This window comes from Mytilus galloprovincialis, chromosome 10, assembly GCF_965363235.1.
Source record: "Mytilus galloprovincialis chromosome 10, xbMytGall1.hap1.1, whole genome shotgun sequence".
NCBI lineage: Eukaryota > Metazoa > Mollusca > Bivalvia > Mytilida > Mytilidae > Mytilus > Mytilus galloprovincialis.
In genome coordinates this window covers 82,581,722-82,602,655 of record NC_134847.1, presented here as the reverse complement: position 1 = coordinate 82,602,655, position 20,934 = coordinate 82,581,722, and the positions used below count along the sequence as shown (strand labels likewise).

The window sequence follows — 20,934 nt, the reverse complement described above, 5'->3', positions numbered from 1 at the left end:
CCGGTATTAAGATAATGGTTCCCTTTCTATATATTTTCTTTTTAGCGTTTGAATATTTGTTATTATCTAACTTATTGTAACTAATGATATGGTCATATATATAAATCATCTTTTTGCAAAACTTTAAATAATAAGGCTTAACTACCTCAGTAATTACTACCTTTATCAATAACAGCATAACCTATAAAAATCTACCTTTCAGATGCAATACCCTAAATTCAGTATAACGATTTCCAGTGTAGATATAGTGAATCATGCTGATCACTTTTGCAGTCAACTTTTTTTTTTATCTCGCTCTTTTAAGTTTCAAGATAACCTAAAATAAATCTATGATAATATGAACTCTTTTCAGGCACATCAACATCAATATGCATTACATAGCTTCAATATTATAAAAGATGATAGCCAAAGAATGAAAAAAAGATAATCGACACTTACACCATGTAGAACGCCACATGCGAGATGTCGGCTATATTTGACGGTGTGGCGGTGTCGAAGCATAGAAAAACTATCAAAGTAAGTTCAAGTTACAAAATTATTCTTTTTAGAATTCTCAGTACCATCGGAAATGTGGTATCGGGAAACAACAAAGAGGCTTTTTAAAACTGCCGCAAACTTTTTCACGGTAATTTTGTATATTCTATGGGTGGACCAAAAGTATTGGACACATTACAGAAAACTTGTGTGAGCGCAGAATGGTCGATTCTTAAGAATGCAAGAAGCAAGAATTAATTTTGCAGTTCCAAGCCAAAAGCTTCTATCAGACTTCATCGCCATGGAACTTGATATCCCAAAGTCAACTTCTCCATGCATTTTTTATCCTATAATGAATATGTTACGTAACCAACAAAATTAGGAGTTTATGTTATGTACTGACAGAAAAAAAGGTAACAGCAAGAGTAGATGGCAAGAATGGAGATATTTTCGGTTTAAAGATGGGATATCATTTAAGGAAAGAAAAACACTACTAGAAGAACAAATAAATTATTATTTACAGGTGTAATTGTTTCACAGATGTAATTGTTTCGGCTAACAGAATTTGTGGAAAATGGTCTTTTTTGTCTCAAATCGGTTCTTTCTAGTGCAAGAGATATATATTTGAAATACAATCATATTATGTTAATGAAAGCACAGTAGACATCTTGTATCAAGGAAACCATGTCAGCCTCATGGATCATGATGAAATGTTTCAACGTTTGAACCAATATATCTAAAGCAGAGGTCAGAACTTGGAATATCAAGTTCCATTGCGATGAAGTCTGATAGTATATTTTGGCTTGGAACTTCAAAATGAATTCCTGTGTCTTGGGGATCTGCCATTCCGCGCTCACACAAGTTTTCTGTAATGTGTTCAATACTTTATGGTCCACCCATAAAATATAAAAATTGGCCTTGAAAAAGTCTGTAGCCAGTTTTCCAAAACCTCTTTGTTGTTTCCAGATACCACATTTCCGATGTTATTCTTTTTAAGATAAACCTGACCGTCGCTATGAAAAGAAGAAGAAAATATTGTCTAAAGGAAATTTGTTTTCTTTTATCAATCGAATAAAAGATAGAAAATCAGCAGCTAGATTAAGTTTTTTAAGATTTTGAATCTAAGAATAGTAGTGTCAACGTCTTCAGATCTACTTGAAGATTTCTTTTCATTTGATGATAAAGATGCCGGTTTCATTGTAGAGAGTAATCGGGTTCGTTTTTTAGAGTGAGTGCTTTTTGTGTCGTGCACGAGTGCTTTGAGGGGAACCTTGTGATGAACATGGGTGGAGTTTGACTGTTGGTGGCTTCGGGCAAATCTGTTATGGAGGTCTGCTCTGTGATTTTCCTCCATGTTTAGATGGATGCATTGACCTACAGGCGTGGCTCAATTCTGACAATGATAGTAACTGAAAAGGAAAAGAAATCGTTTTCTAGCTTTAACATAATATATTGTGAGTTATTTTTACTTTTTATGAAATCAAAACCACATGACTTCTAAGACCGAAAAACAGGCAAAATGAAGTACCTTCAGTTTGTAATGTGTTATCATAATATAGTAGATGTGTTTGAACTAAAAAGTATCAGATAAAGACCAATTTGTATGCAAATCTATTCTATTTTTTATTTAAAGCCTCTACCCCTTGAGACGCAAAATCTGACACCCGAGCGACACTTTATATTTTGATGAAAAACTAATTTTATAACCAATAAAGTACGAAGCTGCTATTTGGTTAAATTCGATCATAGGAATTCAATTCTTTATAAATGACACGGGAGGAAGTGGTCTAAAGTAGCTTTTATCAAAAAATTTGCATATGAAGCCTCAAAATCTGCAACACGGAAAGCTAGGGAGAGGTGTTTAAAGTCATATGAAACCAGTGACTGGTGAAAAATAATGTTTATCATATTCTTGAACCAATGCATGTATATATCATAAACTTAGTCTTCTGTGCGCGATTTCATAATTTTTTACGCAATTATATCGTATAATTGTCATTTTTTTCTTTCTGTTTGTTATGATTTAATAAATATGGCAGCTCATTAAATGCCGTGTTTTGACTCCGAAGTTTACGACACTTATCATTGCTGAATCAGCAGTAACATTCTAAACGATAAAAGATTTAAATGATCTCATGAAAGTATCAATAACGAAAATGAAGTGGAAGAGGTAACTTTGGAAATCGTAGGAATAGATTTCAACGATGGAGAGGAAACGGAAGGGACCGAGGTAAGAGAGAACCTAACAGAAATTTGAGAACGGGCGGTAGGCACATTATCAATTGTTGTATTAATAGACTGTGATGATTGTGGACGGATAAATGAAGTAATGAAAAAGGACGTTTATCCAATCCCCCGAAAAGATGAAATGTTAGACGCTCTAAATAAGTCAAAATATATATAAAAAAAATAGCTTAATGATGCAATTGCGTATTTTTTACCAAGAAAAATACAGCTTTTTTGGTGATCATTATGCATTCAATGTTATGTTGATTTGATTTTGAAACAGTGCTTCATGTTCCATGGATACATGGATACATTCCTTTCTTGATAACCCTATCCTCGTTTATATCGACGAAAGCAGTTTTTCTCTCTAAAACTGTCTATGATCAACTAGTGATAAGAACATGTCTTTATTAAGCCTCGGTCACACCTTACCGGATAGCACAAACCGACGACTAACGGATGAAAATAAAAGTTGTCCGTTGACAAAATTGTTATCCGTTGGGAGTCCGTTGATGTACTTATCGAATAAAACGGACGTGTAACGGATGCATAACGGACACACACCAGATATGCAAAGTACGAGAAACGGACACGTACCGGACAGAAATGATGTCGAACGTACATCCAACGGACGAGTACCACATAAAACGGACACCTAACGGAAGCGTACCGGATAAAATGGATGAACAAGATATACGGAAAAATCAAAGGCAAAATAATAATACATGTAAATCGCATAAATATTCAAAATGTTTCTGTGTAACTGGTTTTGGTTTGTTCTTCAAAATTCCGCCAAAGAGCAGTGTCTGGCCTGAATAAGAACTGCTTGATTTTAAAGACGTGCCTATACTCTAAGATCGATTATGAATAATAAGAATTCATGAACCTTAAGAAATCTGACATACCAATAATTGGCATTTCTGACGCAAAGTTTTTAATTGGCATTCATCTGTTTCAAATCCGTTCATCATCCGTTTTATCAGTTATACGTCAGGTAGAAGTCCGTTTCTCATCCGTTCAACATCCGTTTTATCCGTTAAACGTCCGGTAGAAGTCCGTTGGTGAATTTGTCTTCCAGACCTCCAACGGATGTATAACGGAGACGTAACGGATACAAAACGGAAACGAAACGGACGAGTACCGTACAAAACGGACGCCTAACGGACGTTCAACGGACATTTTATCCGTTGGACGTCCGTTAAAAGTTTTGAACATGCTCAAAATTTTTCACCGGACAGAACGGACGTCGACGGATAAAACGTACGATTAACGAACATATGCAACGGATATGGACGGACGTCTAACGGATAAGAACGGACGTCTAACGGACATGAACGGATTGAAAAAAAGTTATCCGTTAGGCGTCCGTTCGAGCTATCCGGTAAGGTATGAACGAGGCTTTAGATTGTCCGTGTCCTTCAGACACTTGTCCAAAACAAGAAGATCAAAGTAGCCAGATCATTTAATTGCACATTCAGATATATTGATGATGTCCTTTCAATTAACAATCCCAACTTTTCTAATTGATATATCCTCCTGAACTAGTATTATAGAAACAACATGCACTTCCGCTGCCTCATTTTTAGACTTCTACCTGGACTTTTGTAACATAAAATATTGTCCTCCATGAAATATTGTATGTCGGACAAATTTTCATATAAAATATTGTCCACTGACAGTATTTCATAATGAAATATTGTCTTGGACAATATTTCATGATGAAATAGTGTCCTTGTCCATGAAATTTTGTCACCTCCTTCTGGACAATATTTCACTATGAAATTCTATTCATTAAAATACTTCACTATGAAATATTTTTTAATCGAATTATTTCACAATTAGAAATAGTACACAAGCATGCAGCATGCACATTTTTAGATTTATAACTGAAACTGTTTTCTATAGTAGAGAATTTATATTATTACTAATAGTGAGTTTCAAATTTGCACAGAAACATTACAATTGGTTTATTATAGATTAAAGAATTGTCTAACGTAGGTTTCATTTTATTACATTTTACTGTACAAACATAAGTAATGTACTAACAATCGCTTATTTTGTAAATATATACACAGGCACATGTCGCAGAATTTTTTTCTTAAAACCAGGAGTATATGTTGATAACCTCCCCTTCATGAGACAAAATTCCATGACAATCTGTCTATGAAATATTGTCTCAATACTCACGAAATATAACCAAAACATAACCTCCCTTTCGTAGGACACAATTTCGTAGTATTTATCTATGAAATATTGTCTTACTTCGCACAAAATATAACCTCTCTTTATCAAGACAAAATTCCATATTATTCATCTGTGAAATATTGTCTATATACAGACACAATTTCATTATGCAAATGTGTCCTTCTCTGGACATTTTTCCATAGACGAGAACAATATTTCATGATACATAGTTATGAAATATTGTCTTGTGGTACAATATTTCATAGGACAATATTTTGCTTTACACTTTGACATCAGCGGTTATCTGAATACAGAGCCCGCATGCATATAGCTACTTAAGTTAAGATAGCAAATCGTATTACTAATTTATCGTAGGACATGTAGAAAACTCTGTTTGTTCGGAACAAATCTTAATTTAAGTAGCGTTATGTTGCGCAGAATCTATAACAAACAAAACGGTTTTATTGTTGAAATTATCTATATCCCAAACCTTAGTAGCAATATACCAACCTTCCCTGTATATTGAATATACATTTCCACCAACTCATGCGCTATTCAAGAGCTTGCAGCTGATAATTAGACGCTGTAAAGCGTCTCAATTGTCTGAGCAAAAAAGTTGATGAACCAGGTTTAGATCAAAGAATGTCTTTTTCCTTTTTCTAAGCAGCAGGACGCAGCTTTAAACGACCGTAGAGGTCGAACCCTGAACGGTAGGGGCTAGTATGAACACAACATTCAAGCTGGATACAGCTCTGAATTTGGATTGTGATTAAATAGTTGAAACAGCATAGGTTTCTGACACAGAATAAATAGGGTCTAATGAACTTAAAATATTTGTTTTGTTTTTGAGCAATTCACTTTGCTGTTGAATATTATTAATCCTTTGATTTTTGAAGAAATTTTCTTTTTCATTTCTGAAATCTGAAATAAGAAAAATTGAACCCCACCAACTTTTTTTCATCTCCCCCTTTCCCTTATTCCAAAAATGATCACAATTCAAATTTCTAATGGAGTTTTCAACAATAACTCTAACAATAACAATCATAAAATATAAAATGTCATACACACAGTCATGATTTAAGTTGATTTAACTACTATTCTGGTCAAAGAAAGATAACTCCAATGCAACATTTTATATTGGCAAATTTCCAATGTTCAAAGTTCATTAAACTAAAGTGTTTGGCAAATTTCCAATGGAATTTATTAATAATAAAGTTTTTGGCAAATTTCCAATATATACATAATTTAACAGCAGTTTACTTTAGGTGAGATATTAAAATGAGTTTCAATTATCAATCTTACACTGCTTTTAAATTATGTTTTGTACTTAAGTAATTGTCCATTAACCTGGAAACCCTTCCCCCCTTTTTTTTGCACCTTATACCTTAACGGTTTGAGCCATAACTCCCAAAGACAATTCTTACCACCCCTTTGTGGTATTCTAATATCCAAAATCTAAATACATGGTTTAAGATTCATCATATTAAAGAAACCCAAGAATTCAATTTTTGATGAAATCAAATAAAGTTCAATTTTGGACCCTTTAGACCTCAATGTGGACCAATTTGATAACCAGTCCTAAATATTAAAAATCTAAATACATGGTTAGATTCAGCATATTGAAGAACCCCATATATTGAATTTTTGTTGAAATCAAACAAAGTTTAATTTTGGACCCTGATTTGGACTAACTTGAAAACTGGGCCCATAATAAAAAAAACTAAGTACATGTTTAGATTCAGCATATCAAAGAACCCCCAGCATTCAATTTTTGTTAAAATCAAACTAAGTTTAATTTTGGACCCTTTGGACCATAATGTAGACCAATTTGAAAACGGGACCAAAAATTAAGAATCTAAATACACGGTTAGATTCGGTATATCAAAGAACCCCAATAATTCAATTTTTGATGAAATCAAACAAAGTTTAATTTTGGACCCTTTTAGCCCCTAATTCGTTGCGACCAAAAACTCCCAAAATCGATCCAAACCTTCCTTTTGTGGTCATAAACCTTGTGTTAAAACTTCATAGATTTCTATTAACTTATACTAAAGTTATTGTGCAAAAACCAAGAAAAATGCTTATTTTGGAACCTGTTTTTGGCCCCTAATTCCTAAACTGTTGGGACTTAAACTCCCAAAATCAATAACAGTTTTCATAGACCTTATGTTAAAATTTCATAGATTTCTGTTCACTTGTACTAAAGTTATTGTGCGAAAACCAAGAAAAATGCTTATTTAGGCCCTTTTTGGACCCCAATTCCTAAACTGTTGGGACCAAAACACCCAAAAACAATCCCAACTTTCCTTTTATGGTCATAAACCTTGTGTTTAAATTTCATAGATTTCTATTTACTTTTACTAAAGTTAGAGTGCAAAAACCAAATGTCTTCGGACTACGAAGATGACGATGGATGATGACGACCACAGCGACGCCAACGTCATACCAATATACGACCAAAAAATTAAAAGTCGTATAAAAACAGTTTTTCGGAACATACCAAGATGTTGTTAATGAAATGTTAATAAATTAATATGTATTAAATTCACTAATAATACTTGATGTTCTTGAAGGTCAGATTATAGGTACTGACGTTGTTTATCATCTTTATTACATGTTTTAGTGTTCTATTACATGTCTTTGTAAATAATTACTTTTACTGTTTTGTCTACCTTTGGTAATATCAATTTAAAGTCATATGAAACCTCAAATTAAAAACAAATATGCATATGTTTTTTAAAACTAAATGGATAGTTTTCATTATACAACTTTTGTACATATACTTTTTTTCTGAGAAAAATTCTTTAATTTGTCCACATTTAGAAGAAGTTTACTTATTTTTAATTGCTTGCTGCCAGGAAGCAATTCGCAGACATATTTTCCGTATGCATGGTGACCTAAGCGTGACCCTCCTCGTAAAAATCCGGTGATAGCAATACGCATGAATCTGTCATTTAAATAAACAATTACCTGATTGTATATGTTAAACACATGCTAAATACCCATGCTTTTTGTTGATTATTTACTATAAGGTGACAATCAGTAAACTCCGGCTTCAAAACATGGCATTTAATGAGTAGCCATATTTGTTAAATCATAACAGACAGAGAGAAAAAAAATTGACGATTATACATTATATTTGTGTAAAAAATGACAAAATCGTGCACAAAGGACTTAGTTTATGATATATACATGCATTGGTTCAAGAATTGGATAAACATTATTTTTCACCAGTCACTCGTTTCTTATGACTTTAATATTGTTCCGCACATATACATCCCAGCATTGTGTTATTGTGCTATGGTAATTTTTTGTATTCTTATCTTTCGTTTTTGCTTATGTATTTTTTCTATGTCTTTTTGTTTTTCTGTGTTGACATATTTGTTTGTTTTTATAGTGATTATAAGATTATAACACAACGGTGACTGCTGTACCCCTTATTATGACATTTATACCCATCATGTCTGTCTGTTTGTTTTGTTCACACATTGTTGTCAGTGTAATCGAATTTTTATGTGACTATCATACAAGTGAGACGCTCAGCTAGCTATAAAACCAGGTGTAATCCACCTTTTATACGTAAGAAAATGCCTGTACCTAGTAAGGTATATGACAGTTGTTACCCATTCGTTTGATGTGTTTGACATTTTAATTTTTCTATTTATTGGGGATTTCCCCTTTTGAATTTTCCTGGGAATTAGATATTTTTGTTATTTTAATTTTTAAAGCTCAAGGCAAAAAAGTGCCTCTGCAAACAGAGAAGTTATTATCTTTGTACATTGTGTAAATGTACATGTGATCACAGAAGTTTAGTAAGATTCATCACATATTATATGAAATTTGTTGCCGACTTGTATGAAACACTCAATTCAACATGAATGCACATGTTTTGCAATACTTAGCATTATTGGAAAACAAAAGTAGGAGGGTGACAGATCTGAGAACAAACATATAACAACTCATCACTATTGAGCTCCTGGCCATATATGAAGTCATTCTGTCGATTGATTTTGAGAAAAGTGTGACCAAAAATTTAAAAGTCCATTCAACATATTGAACAATTAAAGTAACAGAAAACAGGAGAAATCGAAAAGTGATCACACATATCGACTTATCACTGTTGAGCTGCTGATTTTAATTTAAATTACTTCTGTTCATCAGATTCTGATAAATTTGAAAGACAATGTTTGTTGTACAGAGGGCTGAACAGACAGATAGACCGACAGACATACAAGGTGGTGGCACTTTTTGAGTTTATGCATAATATTCTTGGCAGTCATATCATCAGAAAATAAAGAAGAATTGATATATTATATTTTTATTTAGTATTACTGCTAGTATCAATAACATGTTTGTTTCATGTACAAAGTTCACAACCAATGAATGAGTGTCACAACCATGTACTTTAATGATATGTGGTCAAATAATCACATTGCGGAAACTTGTGGTCAGATATGTTGTAACATAATCACATTGTAGAATTAAAATTTGTGGTCAGATATGTGATAAAATAATCATATTTTAGAACAAAATTTGGTGGTCAGTTTGTTCTGATCTAATTATTATTATGTGGAACTGAAATGCGGTTATGTAATCATACAGCTAAACTGATGCAGATTTTAGATGAATATCAAATATCTGAGCTGTATTATCGAAATAATTTGGCAAGCATGAAGAGTGATGTTTACATACAAGATAGTTGGTCAGTCTTATATCATCACAACATCTATGACAAAAGGGAGGCAAATACATGCTTGCTATTGTGAATGTTTTTATCCAAACTGTTATTTCATTCTTACATTAATATAACTTCCTTCCTTGCATAGAAGTTATTGCTATATCTTATGTTATTTTCAACATTTTTATTCATTTATAATCCATTGAATTTGAAGGATATATTTGTTTGGAGAAAAAAAAATTTGACTGGAAGACAAACAATGAAGAAAATTGTGTTATTTTGTGGTGACCTTGTGATATTTTTAACATACTTTAAAATGCATTTAAATTTCTTCCTTAAATTTTAAAATAATGACAACTTTGTAAGAGATAGTTATTTTTGTTAGATAGTCAAAATAAATATATTTGGTATCGACCTTCTATAATGACCTAAGAAATGCTATTTTGTTTTCTTGATATATAGAATAACTTCACTTTGAATATTTCAATCCAAACATTGTCCAATCAACAATTGGGGCTTATAATGAATGAATTAACATTGGTATAAAAAAAAATAATATTGAAAAAATAGTGCAAATGGCATTAGAAACTATAACATGATTCCTTTTAGTTGAAATAATATTCTTGAATACCTTCCAGTTTATGTTTGAATGAACACTCCAAAATATAAAAATTATCTCAGGGAAATATGGTACAACCTATAGTCCTCCCCAAGTATATAGTAAGGGGTATTTGTTTCTGCATATAAAAATAACTTAAAAACCATTTTATATTGTTACAGTGCTTATCCAATGACCTTTGGGGTATCACAATAGCAATGGCCAAAACAGTTTACCAAATTGCAGTTAGATTTCTTCTCCAACTAACTGATCAACTGGTAAAATATTTTAGCAGATTGCTCAAGTGAAATGTTGTTAGTATGAAGTGAGTGCTGTAAAATCAAAAGTAATACTTACCATCCAGATCCAGTTAGTTGATATCTTTGTCATTTGTTTCAAACACAAAAATGACTTACTATAGTATGAGTCACTGATAAGAAGGTCTAATTTTGACATGGAAACTTCTATCATAAATAGATTTTATAAATAAATAGTTCAAACCATTGTTTTGTAGATGTATATTTTATAGCTTTGTCTTCTAAGACAAAGTTATTGTGTAATTATGATTCGTATAATATTTTCTATACAAATTACTGATCTGCTGGCATTAAAGGGAAATAATTTTTATTGAGTTATTGTACACTAAAAAATTAGTCAATGATACCTGGCTTCTGATTTTGCCTACAATTTTTTTCAAAATTTTAATCATCTTAAAAATAAATTTCATTGTTTCTTTTCAAAACAGAGGATAAAAGTTTAATAATCATGTTACAAACAAATTAAATGAGGAAAGTTGATATTTGTCAGACAAAAATTGTGACAACATTTTGCTGATTTTCAGTAATGTAAATTATTTCCCTTTAATGGTAGCAGATAAGTAATTGCTTTAGAAAAAAAAATCCAAATTACAATTATGCACTAACTTGTTGTTGGAAAACGGAGCTATTAATTATAGACTTACAAAGCAATGTTTTCAACTATTTATTTATAAAATCTATTTATGATAGAAGTTTCCATGTCAAAATTAGACCTTCTTATTCAGTGACTCATATTATAGTAAGTCATTTTTGTGTTTGAAACATGGCAAAGATATCAACTAACTGGATCTGGATGGTAAGTATTACTTTTGATTTTACAGCACTCACTTCATACTAACAACATTTCACTTGAGCAATCTGCTAAAATATTTTACCAGTTGATCAGTTAGTTGGAGAAGAAATCTAACTGCAATTTGGTAAACTGTTTGAGCCATTGCTATTGTGATACCCCAAAGGTCACTGGATAAGCACAGTAATAAATCTCCATAAACTGGAAATGTGAACATATCTTTATAATACTGAATTTATCTTAATATGCTAATATAGAATTTGATCACCCTTTGTCTCACCTACAAACATGTGTATTTGAAAATTTTATTTTCATTTGAACTATAAAACAAGTTTCTTTATTCCATATTGTAGTTACAAACTTTCCTAAATTCAAATATCAAAAATAATAAAATTCTACTGTGTAAATCAAATGTCTACATGGTATCCTAGCACTGCATAAATAAACCTATACTTCACCAACCTAGCACATGATATGATATATGCAGTTGTTAAACAACTTGGTTAATATGAAATTATGTCACAATATATACTACCTGTATAGTATGGACACCTTGATTTACAATGGACAGGTGTTCCAGATTACACAGGGTAAAACAAATTCAGATACCAAAACAATAAATAAAATATAGCTTCTGTGTTCCATGAAGGAGAGAATAAAAAAAATACTTGTCACACCCCTCCTGCATATTGAAGTTTATTTAATTCTAATTTATGTATCATATCTTTTTATAATGATACTTTATCTACTTTATTGTGTTGTCACTGGCTTCTCTACAAGACATGTGACTTGAAACTGTTAATTTGGTAAAATTCCTAATTATGTTTGGGAGAATAGGTGGAATATACTAGTAAACTAATTTGAAGTGGACAGTTCTGTAATGTAATGCATATAATTAAGAAACACATATTCATTTTACATAGATTTACAACCTTCATATCCTGATCTCACATCCATAATTTCTTAAAAGGTGCTCCTTCAAAGGAGTAAATAAAATACAAAAGCTTGATAATGGTGCATAATTTAGTACTATTATAACATATATAGATTTATAGAATGTAAACAATGGAAATGTAATGTATGTGGAATATATAATATATATGTTATGTCTTAAAATTTGTTTCTTATTTACATATATACATATGATAATTATACTTATATACACCTTTAAAAGAAAGAAAAAAAATAATATATAAAATAACAACCTTTCAATTTCACTTTCAACAAATAAATTTTCAGACATTTCTCCCATTTTTTACACACTTATTCTGGTACTAGTATAATGTTCAACACATCAAACTTCTGTTTGATAAATAAAATGCATTATATGTACATTATAAAATAGAATGATACACATTATTTGCAGTTCTCAAGGACACAAATTGTGACTAAAAAAGAAGGCACTCTCAAAAATGCATATTAAAGTGCAAAAAAATCTTAACTGTATAAAGTTATTAATTTTTTTCATAAATTCTGACTTCCTTTCATAGCATTCCTTTTAGAGAAAATTTCTAAAAGATATTTTTTCAAATATTGTTAATAATAAGATATATGCTATTAATCCTCATTGATATGGTGTTTTAGAAATTCTTTTAATGTGATATAGCATATAGCAGTCAATGTAAAAATATTGTGAACATTTCCTGTATAATAATCTCTGTGTAAGATTTAATGCTTGTTTGTATTATTTTGTATAAATAGATGCATATTAAAAATAATTAAATTCATGATTAACATGACTTAACAACAGTAAATAAGAAACAAATATTCCAGTAGTGACAACCATCATTCATACAACCTTTCACATTTAAAAAAAAGAAAATGCTATTTCATATTAAAATTAACAACCCAATTAATATAAAGTGAAATAATTTTGCAAAGTAAAAACATCACAATCTGTAACAGTGTAATATAAAAGTTGACAAATAATATCCTTTACTTATCAAATCACATGTTATATATATATAATTAATCAATGATTTCTCTAGATAAATTCAAAGCAAAATGTTCACCAAATTTTTCTTCATTCTATGAAAGCACGAAACCTTTTTCTAGAGAAATAACATCAGAACTATTTCTTTTTAGCAACACCTTTAATCAAAGTACATGAAAAAATCCTAGTGTGCAAAATGATGTGTCTATATTCTTGTATTTCATTATTTACATACTGGAAATATACTAAAAAGAAACAATCTGACAACTTAAAAAATCCAATAAAATGCCTTTATAAAAATAAAATGTCCTCTGTATATTTGATCACTGTCCGTTATGCAACTGAGATTCTATATTTCTCAATGTCCGGGAAGCTTTTGGTTTTTCTTTTGGAGTATTTTCTCCTGCTTCTGCAGCGAAATATTTCATTTTATCTCTAAATGACATTCTTTCAGCCCCAGGCCCCTTTTTAATGTTCGCCTCTTTCTGAGCTGCTATTCGGTTTCTAGGATCTCTGTATATTTCCTGTGAACCAATAACACTGGGGGTATTTTCTGATGTTCTATATTTAGGTTCCACATGATTTTGTTGTGGTGAATTATTAAACACGGAATCATTTTGACTCTGTAATGGCATATTTTGTTCGAAACTAACATTGTTTGTGTCTGATGAAACCGACGATGTTCTGTATGATGACTGAGAACCATGAGGGGTATACAAATGAGTGTCTGGTTGTGTATTAAATGAAACTGATTTTTTCGGATTCATTCCAGGTGGAGCACTAATTTCTGGACCAGGATGTGAACGTGACGTAGACATTCCACGATAATTATTTCCATTATTAGTTGGAACACTGGTCTGAATGTTAGAACGACTTCCAAATGACTGATTAGCCATTTCATACGACGAAGTTCCTCTCTGCGGAGGAGGAGGGGCTCCTTTATCAAACTGTGTCTGAGCGGGCAAGTTTGCGTAAGGTTGATAACCTGTGTGACTATTATTTGACATATTTTCAAGTCTTTTTCTTTCTTCGTTAACTCTTATTTCTCTTTGTTCCTGTCGTTCTTTCTCCCTCTGTCGTTCCATCTCTTCCCGTCTGTATTCCTCCTCTCGTCTCCTGGCCTCTGCCCTCAGGGCTGCCTCCTCAGCATCCCTCTGAGCCTGCATTCTCTGTAATTGTTCTCTTTCCTACAATAATCAAAACATTTTTTTTATATTTTGTTTTTGAGATGTAAAGTCTACTGGATGTGTCTGCTTTTAACTTTTAGATGCCTCTCTGTTTTATAATTTGTTCCTTGTGTTGTACTGTTGCACTGCTGTCCTAGGTTGGACAAACATGTTTCGCTCACAAACATGTTTCACCCCGCCACATTCTTTGTGTGCATGTCCTCGAGTCAGGAGCCGAGCAGTTCAGTGGTTGTCATTGGTTCATGTTAGTCACTCATATTTGTTTTTTTCGTAAATTGTTTTGTTATAAATTAGGCTTAGTAATTGAATTGTTTCATATTTTCATGTCGGTCTTTTATAGCCTATCTTACTATAATACAGTACAAGTTTTTCTCATTGTTGAAGGCCTTACAGTTGCCTATAATTGTTTCATTGGCAATCATACCATATCATATTTTTTATAACCACATTTATTTTTCTCTTACAAAATATATGTTTAGATTTTATAACTAGATGAATATAACACAAGTGGTTGGTCTGTTATAAAACACTGCATACATATCTCTACATAAATATGTTTATTATGAGATATTCTAAAATGTCTGTTGACTTCATCAGGTTTTAAACCCTATCAATAACGACAATTACAAGATGGATTTTACATTGAAACAAACTCAATTTCTTTAGTTACAAAGATAAAAGGCTTGGTTTTGTAGTTATAACAGATTCAAAACATCAGCACTATTTCTGCATGCTACACATAACTCTCTCTTTGCCATAAAACAATCTTGCCTACTAACCATTTCCTTTCTCCTTTGTAGCTCCTCCTCCTTTCTCTGCTGTAGCTTCTCAGCTTCCTGTATATGGACACGTTTATTCGCTTCATATTCTTGTCTTTGTTTCTCTCGTAACTCCTACAATGTTACATAAATATCCTTTGAAAACAAGTGTTAACATTTTGTCTATCAGATTGATAAAACTAAATGACTAAAGTATATCAAATATACAATAGATGTTATAAACTCTTGATGATTGCTACAATGATAATAGTTCAGATCATGTCACATTCAAAGTCCATTTGTTATTTTGGCAAACATGTGTAATCATTTAATGTATTTTCCACAATTAATACTAATACTTCAGCTGTATAAATATTGAAACAAGGTCAATGCTTCACAATTGTGGAAGTGAGTGAATTTATAAAAAAAAAAAAAGCCCTGTACCTAGAAAATCTGGTGTGACAAACTATATATGGGTTTACAAGCTGATCATCTGCTTATATCAAGAGTTGACCCTCCTTATCTTAGCATTATGTTAGTAGTGTTATTACTGTGATTTCATCCATTTTCATGAGTACAAATTTTCGTGGATTGGGGAAACCTTACATTTTCGTGGATATGTGATGTCCTGGTTATGCCAAAGTCTGTATACAATTTTAAAGAAATTTATATTTGTTGAACATTTAAATTCGCGGTTCACCTGTACCCATGAAAATTGGTATCCAACAAATAATAGTGAATCCACAGTATCACGAATAATAATGTATTTATAATTGAATATATATCTTCTTGTATATGTTTTCCTTTCTTTACAGTAAATTAAAATACAAATGTCAATTAGTAAAAGTAAAGCCCTAGATATGTTGATGGATAAACCTAAGGAGAGACAACGCATGTTGACCATCCCAGCACTATTGACCATTATAATTGAGAAGTTTCCACACAAGTGCATTTATCAATACTACTCACTAAATTATCTACCTGCTCTTTCTGTAAAAACATAATAAGTCACAAATATTACATATATGTGCTGTAAATTTTCTTCCCTAAATGCAAAATATTCTAGTATGGTCTTTATATCGAGGCAGTTTTTTGGGGTAAAAACAAGGCTTCCAAAAAAATTAAATCATTAACTTTTTTTTCATTCTGATTTATTTTATCTTCTAACTAAAGGGAATCCAGAATAGAGGGGGTAGGAGGGGTCCTGATCCCTAAATCCTGAGGTTCTGAATTTAAATAAATTAAAATCCTGACATCCCGAAATTCGAAAAAAGAATTCTCGAATCCCGAAAGGGTCAAATCTGAAATCTCGAGCTGAAAAACACCCAATTCCGCAGTCCGGATAAAGTTCCTATCCCCCTTCAAAATAGTTACAGTCAGGAAAACAATTACTGCATACTTTTGATAAAGGTACTGTGAACTGAAAGTACTTTGTACATAACAGATCGGACTGATAGTGCTTAGTTTGAAGTGTGGATCATCAGTTAATTGACATTGTGGTTTATTCTTTATTATAGCAGTAAAATGCTGAGAAGATACATTACTTCTGTATTGATGTAGATGTTTACCAGATGTTTACTTGGCAGCAGTAAACTAGATTAAATTTACATAAAATGTATTTCTACCCGGATCAGAGTTTCTGCAGAAATTTATTCAACTGGCAAACCTTTTTTAAAAACTACTGAAATTTTACACCTTTTTTTATTCTGTCAAATTAAATAATTTATAATTTGTTTTTGAGTACAAACCTTCTGCTTCCGTAAATATTCATCATGTTCTCTCTGTTTTCGCTCTTGTTGTTTCTGAAGTCTCTCCTGTCTTTCTTGTCTCTCCCTTTCAAATATTTCTAATTTTCTTTCAAGTCTGTAAAGTGAAGGTTGGTTTATAGATAAATGAAGATAAGCATTTCAAATTCAATCCATATTTTTAATACATACATTTGTTTAACCCTCATATCTTCTGTAAATTCAGAAATTATTGTGATGTTTTATAATTATTGCTAACAATGTGAGAGAGTTTAATATAATTGCAATAATTTAAACTTGCATTTTGAAATTTTGTATTATAAATTACACCGGATTTATCTCAATATCAAACATTTAAAATCTTAAATGACAAATCACAAAAATAAATGCACACAATAATTTCAGAATTTACAATATACCATGTATACAAGCTCTGTAAAAATCTCCAAGACTTTCTTAACTATTAAACTATTTTTATCATTTGTTAAATGAAATTCACCAGGTAATTACTTTTTGTAAACTCTTGTTCTACAAGGCTTTTTGTTGTCTATGAGTTCCATCATATTGTAAACAATCTTGGGAGTTATATTTAATAATGCTATGTTTAGACATTACATAATTTTGACTAATGTCTAACTGCAGTTTTGTTAAAAGCCTATAATTAATCACCATCTGTTTTAATTTGTTTATTGTGGTTTAATGTTGTTAAATGTTTCCCAATGATGAATGTCGCCACTAACAGTAATGTTTGTACTTAGACCATAGATATAGCAGTGACGATTAATCATCCTGTATTCAATATCATAACTCTTGCACATTAACCCCTTGATCAATACCACAAAACCACATGAAACACATAAATTTAAACTTTGTTTTTCAAAAAAAATTACCTCTAAGAAAAATGCGATGACAATATTTGTGTTTGCAGTATAAAAGATATCTACGATTAGCCAAAAAATCTATCCTTCTAAATTTCCTTCCAACTAAGAAAATTTTCTTTTTTTCAAACTATGGCTTTTTTTTATAGGACATAATAAAAATCAAATGTGCCATTTTTACTTGAAAAAGGAATCACCTATTCAATGAAGTTTACAATAAATGCTAACCTTTGCATTCTATCCTTTTCTTTCTCATATTCCTCAAAATGGTGTCTAGTTTCTAAATCTTTCATTCGTTTCTGAGCTTTATGAATATCATCTCTTATGGATGTTATTAAAAACTCACGACCCTGAAATTTTAAAAAGTAAAAATAATCATAAAAAGTATTAATCATAGAAAAAGAGAAATTCTAATTTTCATCTACATGAACCAAAAAAAATCTGCTACCAATCTACAATAATAAAAATTTATTGTGATTTTTTTTATAAAAGACATTATTTGGGTGATCAAGCATCATATTTTTAAAATAAATTAGGATTATTGCCAATTCTCATTCAATAGTAAAAATGACATTGAAAATAAGCCACCATATGAGTGTCTTGTAAATGTCCCTTTTAAATCTAAATGCAACACCAATAAAAGTAGGACAATATATAATTGGTTTTGATTATACCTTGTGTTGCGTCTTATAATTTTCTTATATTTTGCCTCCAAAATCCATTCTGAAACAATGATTACATTATTTTCCTGTATTCCTTCATACTGTAGACTACTTTTGTTACGTCAACAAAAATGTTTCAATAAATTATCAGCATTAATGAGCTGAATAATGTTTCAGAAATATTGATTTCATCCAACTATAAAACTGATAGTAAATGAGTAAATATACATGAAAACTATTAATACATATTAAATATTTACATGAGAAGTTCTTGTCATTTCTGTATCCGAGTCATCATCATCATCTTCTCGACTAGCTACCTCTTCAACTCGTCGCTGAAATTCCTGTTCAAATCTTAACTTCCGCAGTCTATCCTGTTCTTGTGGTGAAAGGTATGACTTTGCTTCTAAGAATGCTATTTCCTCATTCCTAGATCTAATGACTTCTTCTTCCTTTATTTTTTCTTGTTTTTCCTGTTCTTCTCTATCCCATGGAGAGCTAGGACCAACTTTTCCGTCTTTAGTCCTATCTTGCATTTCTTGAACTATACGAACTTTACCCTGTTGAATTAACATTTGGTTTTGTTGTATCATGTTCTGTTGTAGACTACCCATATTTCCTGGTAAAGTTTGTGCTCTGTGGTCATACTGTTCATACCCAACATGATTAGGTGATTGCTGATGTGGTGAGTCAAATGAACGATTTTGATTTTTATTGTCGTATGTAATATTTTGATAATCATGGTTTGTTTGAAATCTCTGTGGTTGTTGTGAGACCAGGCCTTTTGTTGGTTGCTGACGTTGTGGCTGCGTGATGCCCACATTTCTCTGAGGATTATCTTGTCGACCGGGCGGCTGAAACATATGTGTTGGTTGATGAGGGTTAAATGAAGGATGATGATATGGTTGAGGCCCATTCAAGTTAACACGAGCATCTCCCTGGTTGATATACTGTGGATCACCATGACCAGGGTATTCCTGTGCAGGTGGTGGCGGTAAGGGAGGCAACTCCTCTGACAAGTCATCCATTGCAGGAGGAGGTGGTAATTCGGGCGGTATATCTTGAGGAGGCGGAGGAAGTTCTGGACTTCTGTGTGTATTATACATTTCTCTACCAGGAGAAATCTTCTTGATAGGTCGACTCATTGGTGAATGGGCTTCTGCATAGCTTGTAGGAAGTCCTGTCATACTTGGACTGAAATTAGGCTGTGAGGTACGTGGTGATCTTTGATCAGTAGCCTGTAGTCTTGGATCAAAGAAGTGAGGTTGACTTTGACGATTATCAACTTCTACTTTTGGAATGTCAACTTGTGGCATTTTTTGTGGCATAGGTTTTGGTGCCACATGAGGTTTGTTTACATTAGGGAGTGACTTTGACTTATCAAACTGACTACCAGGTCCCTGTAGCTGATGGAATGCTGGAGAATTATCGTTTTGTCGTGGAACAGTATTTTCATAAAAGTTTGGCTGATATGACTCATTGTTTGCATTTAATTTAGGAATGTCACCTTGGTTTACATATCCAGCCAGTTGTGCAGTAGGTGGACGAGTGTTCATATAATTAGGATCTCGATGTTCGAAACTTTGATTATGCGGAGAGTTTTGTCCTGGGTCCATGCCATATTTTTGCTGCCACTCATGGACCTTGTTAGCATTGATCTCCATAGAATGAGGTCTGTCTGTTCGAGAATCATGGCGTTCAGGTTGTTGTCCAAAGTATGCAGATTGCGGCCGTTCATCTCTGTAACTTGAATTAGAAGTTCGTGACGATGGAGGTTGTCTTTCTATTGTATTTTGAGGAAAGTTTCTTTCATTCCTAGTTGGGTCTATTGGACCTTTCTGTAGTCTAGCATCTAAGTTTTGGTGATTTTCATAATCATGTCCTCTAGGGTCATTCCTACGGTCACCTTGGTTGTAATAATCATTGATCGGTTGACCAGCATTTTGAAGGGCTCCAACAGAGGCAGCAGGCCTCATCATTTGATGTGGGTCTCTGGGATCATAGGGCTGCTCCATATGAAGGTTTGCCATGGACTTTGACTTGGGGTCTATTTCTCGTGGAACTCTTTGCTGGAATCTATCTGGTTGTGATGGAGGCATTGAAGTGGGTGGACCTCTTCTCTCTGGACCTGGACCTGGACCAACGTCATCTGAAATAAGTTAATATAAGAAATAAATAAAAGGTAAACATGGTCTTCTTTCTCAACACATTAAACTACTAATATCTTGCATACCAAAGTTTATATTTTATTTACATAATAATTATTTTTTTAATACACTAGCAGTGTGTGATCTTCTAATAGACAAAAGGCTTGCTGGTTTTCTATTCTTAAGGTGGTACCTAACACTACAGGGAGATAACTCTGTAAAATCAGCTAAACGTTTCAATTACATTGTGTTGTTAAGGGAATATTAAGCTTCTCAATGATCAAAATAAGTGTTTGTCAAACTGCTATATAACCAGTGTAATTTTTCTGATAAAATGGTTGGTTCAAATTTTTTGAA

The 20,934-nt window shown here is 32.1% G+C and overlaps 1 protein-coding gene across 1 annotated transcript in view; it reads right to left on the bottom strand.

The window, feature by feature from the left end:
* Window positions 1–13,293: 13,293 nt before the first annotated feature.
* Window positions 13,294–20,934, bottom strand: part of LOC143049597 (uncharacterized) — a gene marked incomplete at its 5' end in the record, with an annotated part of 84,739 nt that continues 77,098 nt past the window's right edge. Inside the window, 5 exons of the mRNA XM_076223197.1 lie at window positions 13,294–14,387; window positions 15,167–15,280; window positions 16,894–17,008; window positions 17,997–18,118; window positions 18,691–20,579. Coding sequence (XP_076079312.1) covers window positions 13,524–14,387; window positions 15,167–15,280; window positions 16,894–17,008; window positions 17,997–18,118; window positions 18,691–20,579 — 3,104 coding nt within the window. The remainder of the gene's footprint in view (window positions 14,388–15,166; window positions 15,281–16,893; window positions 17,009–17,996; window positions 18,119–18,690; window positions 20,580–20,934) is intronic.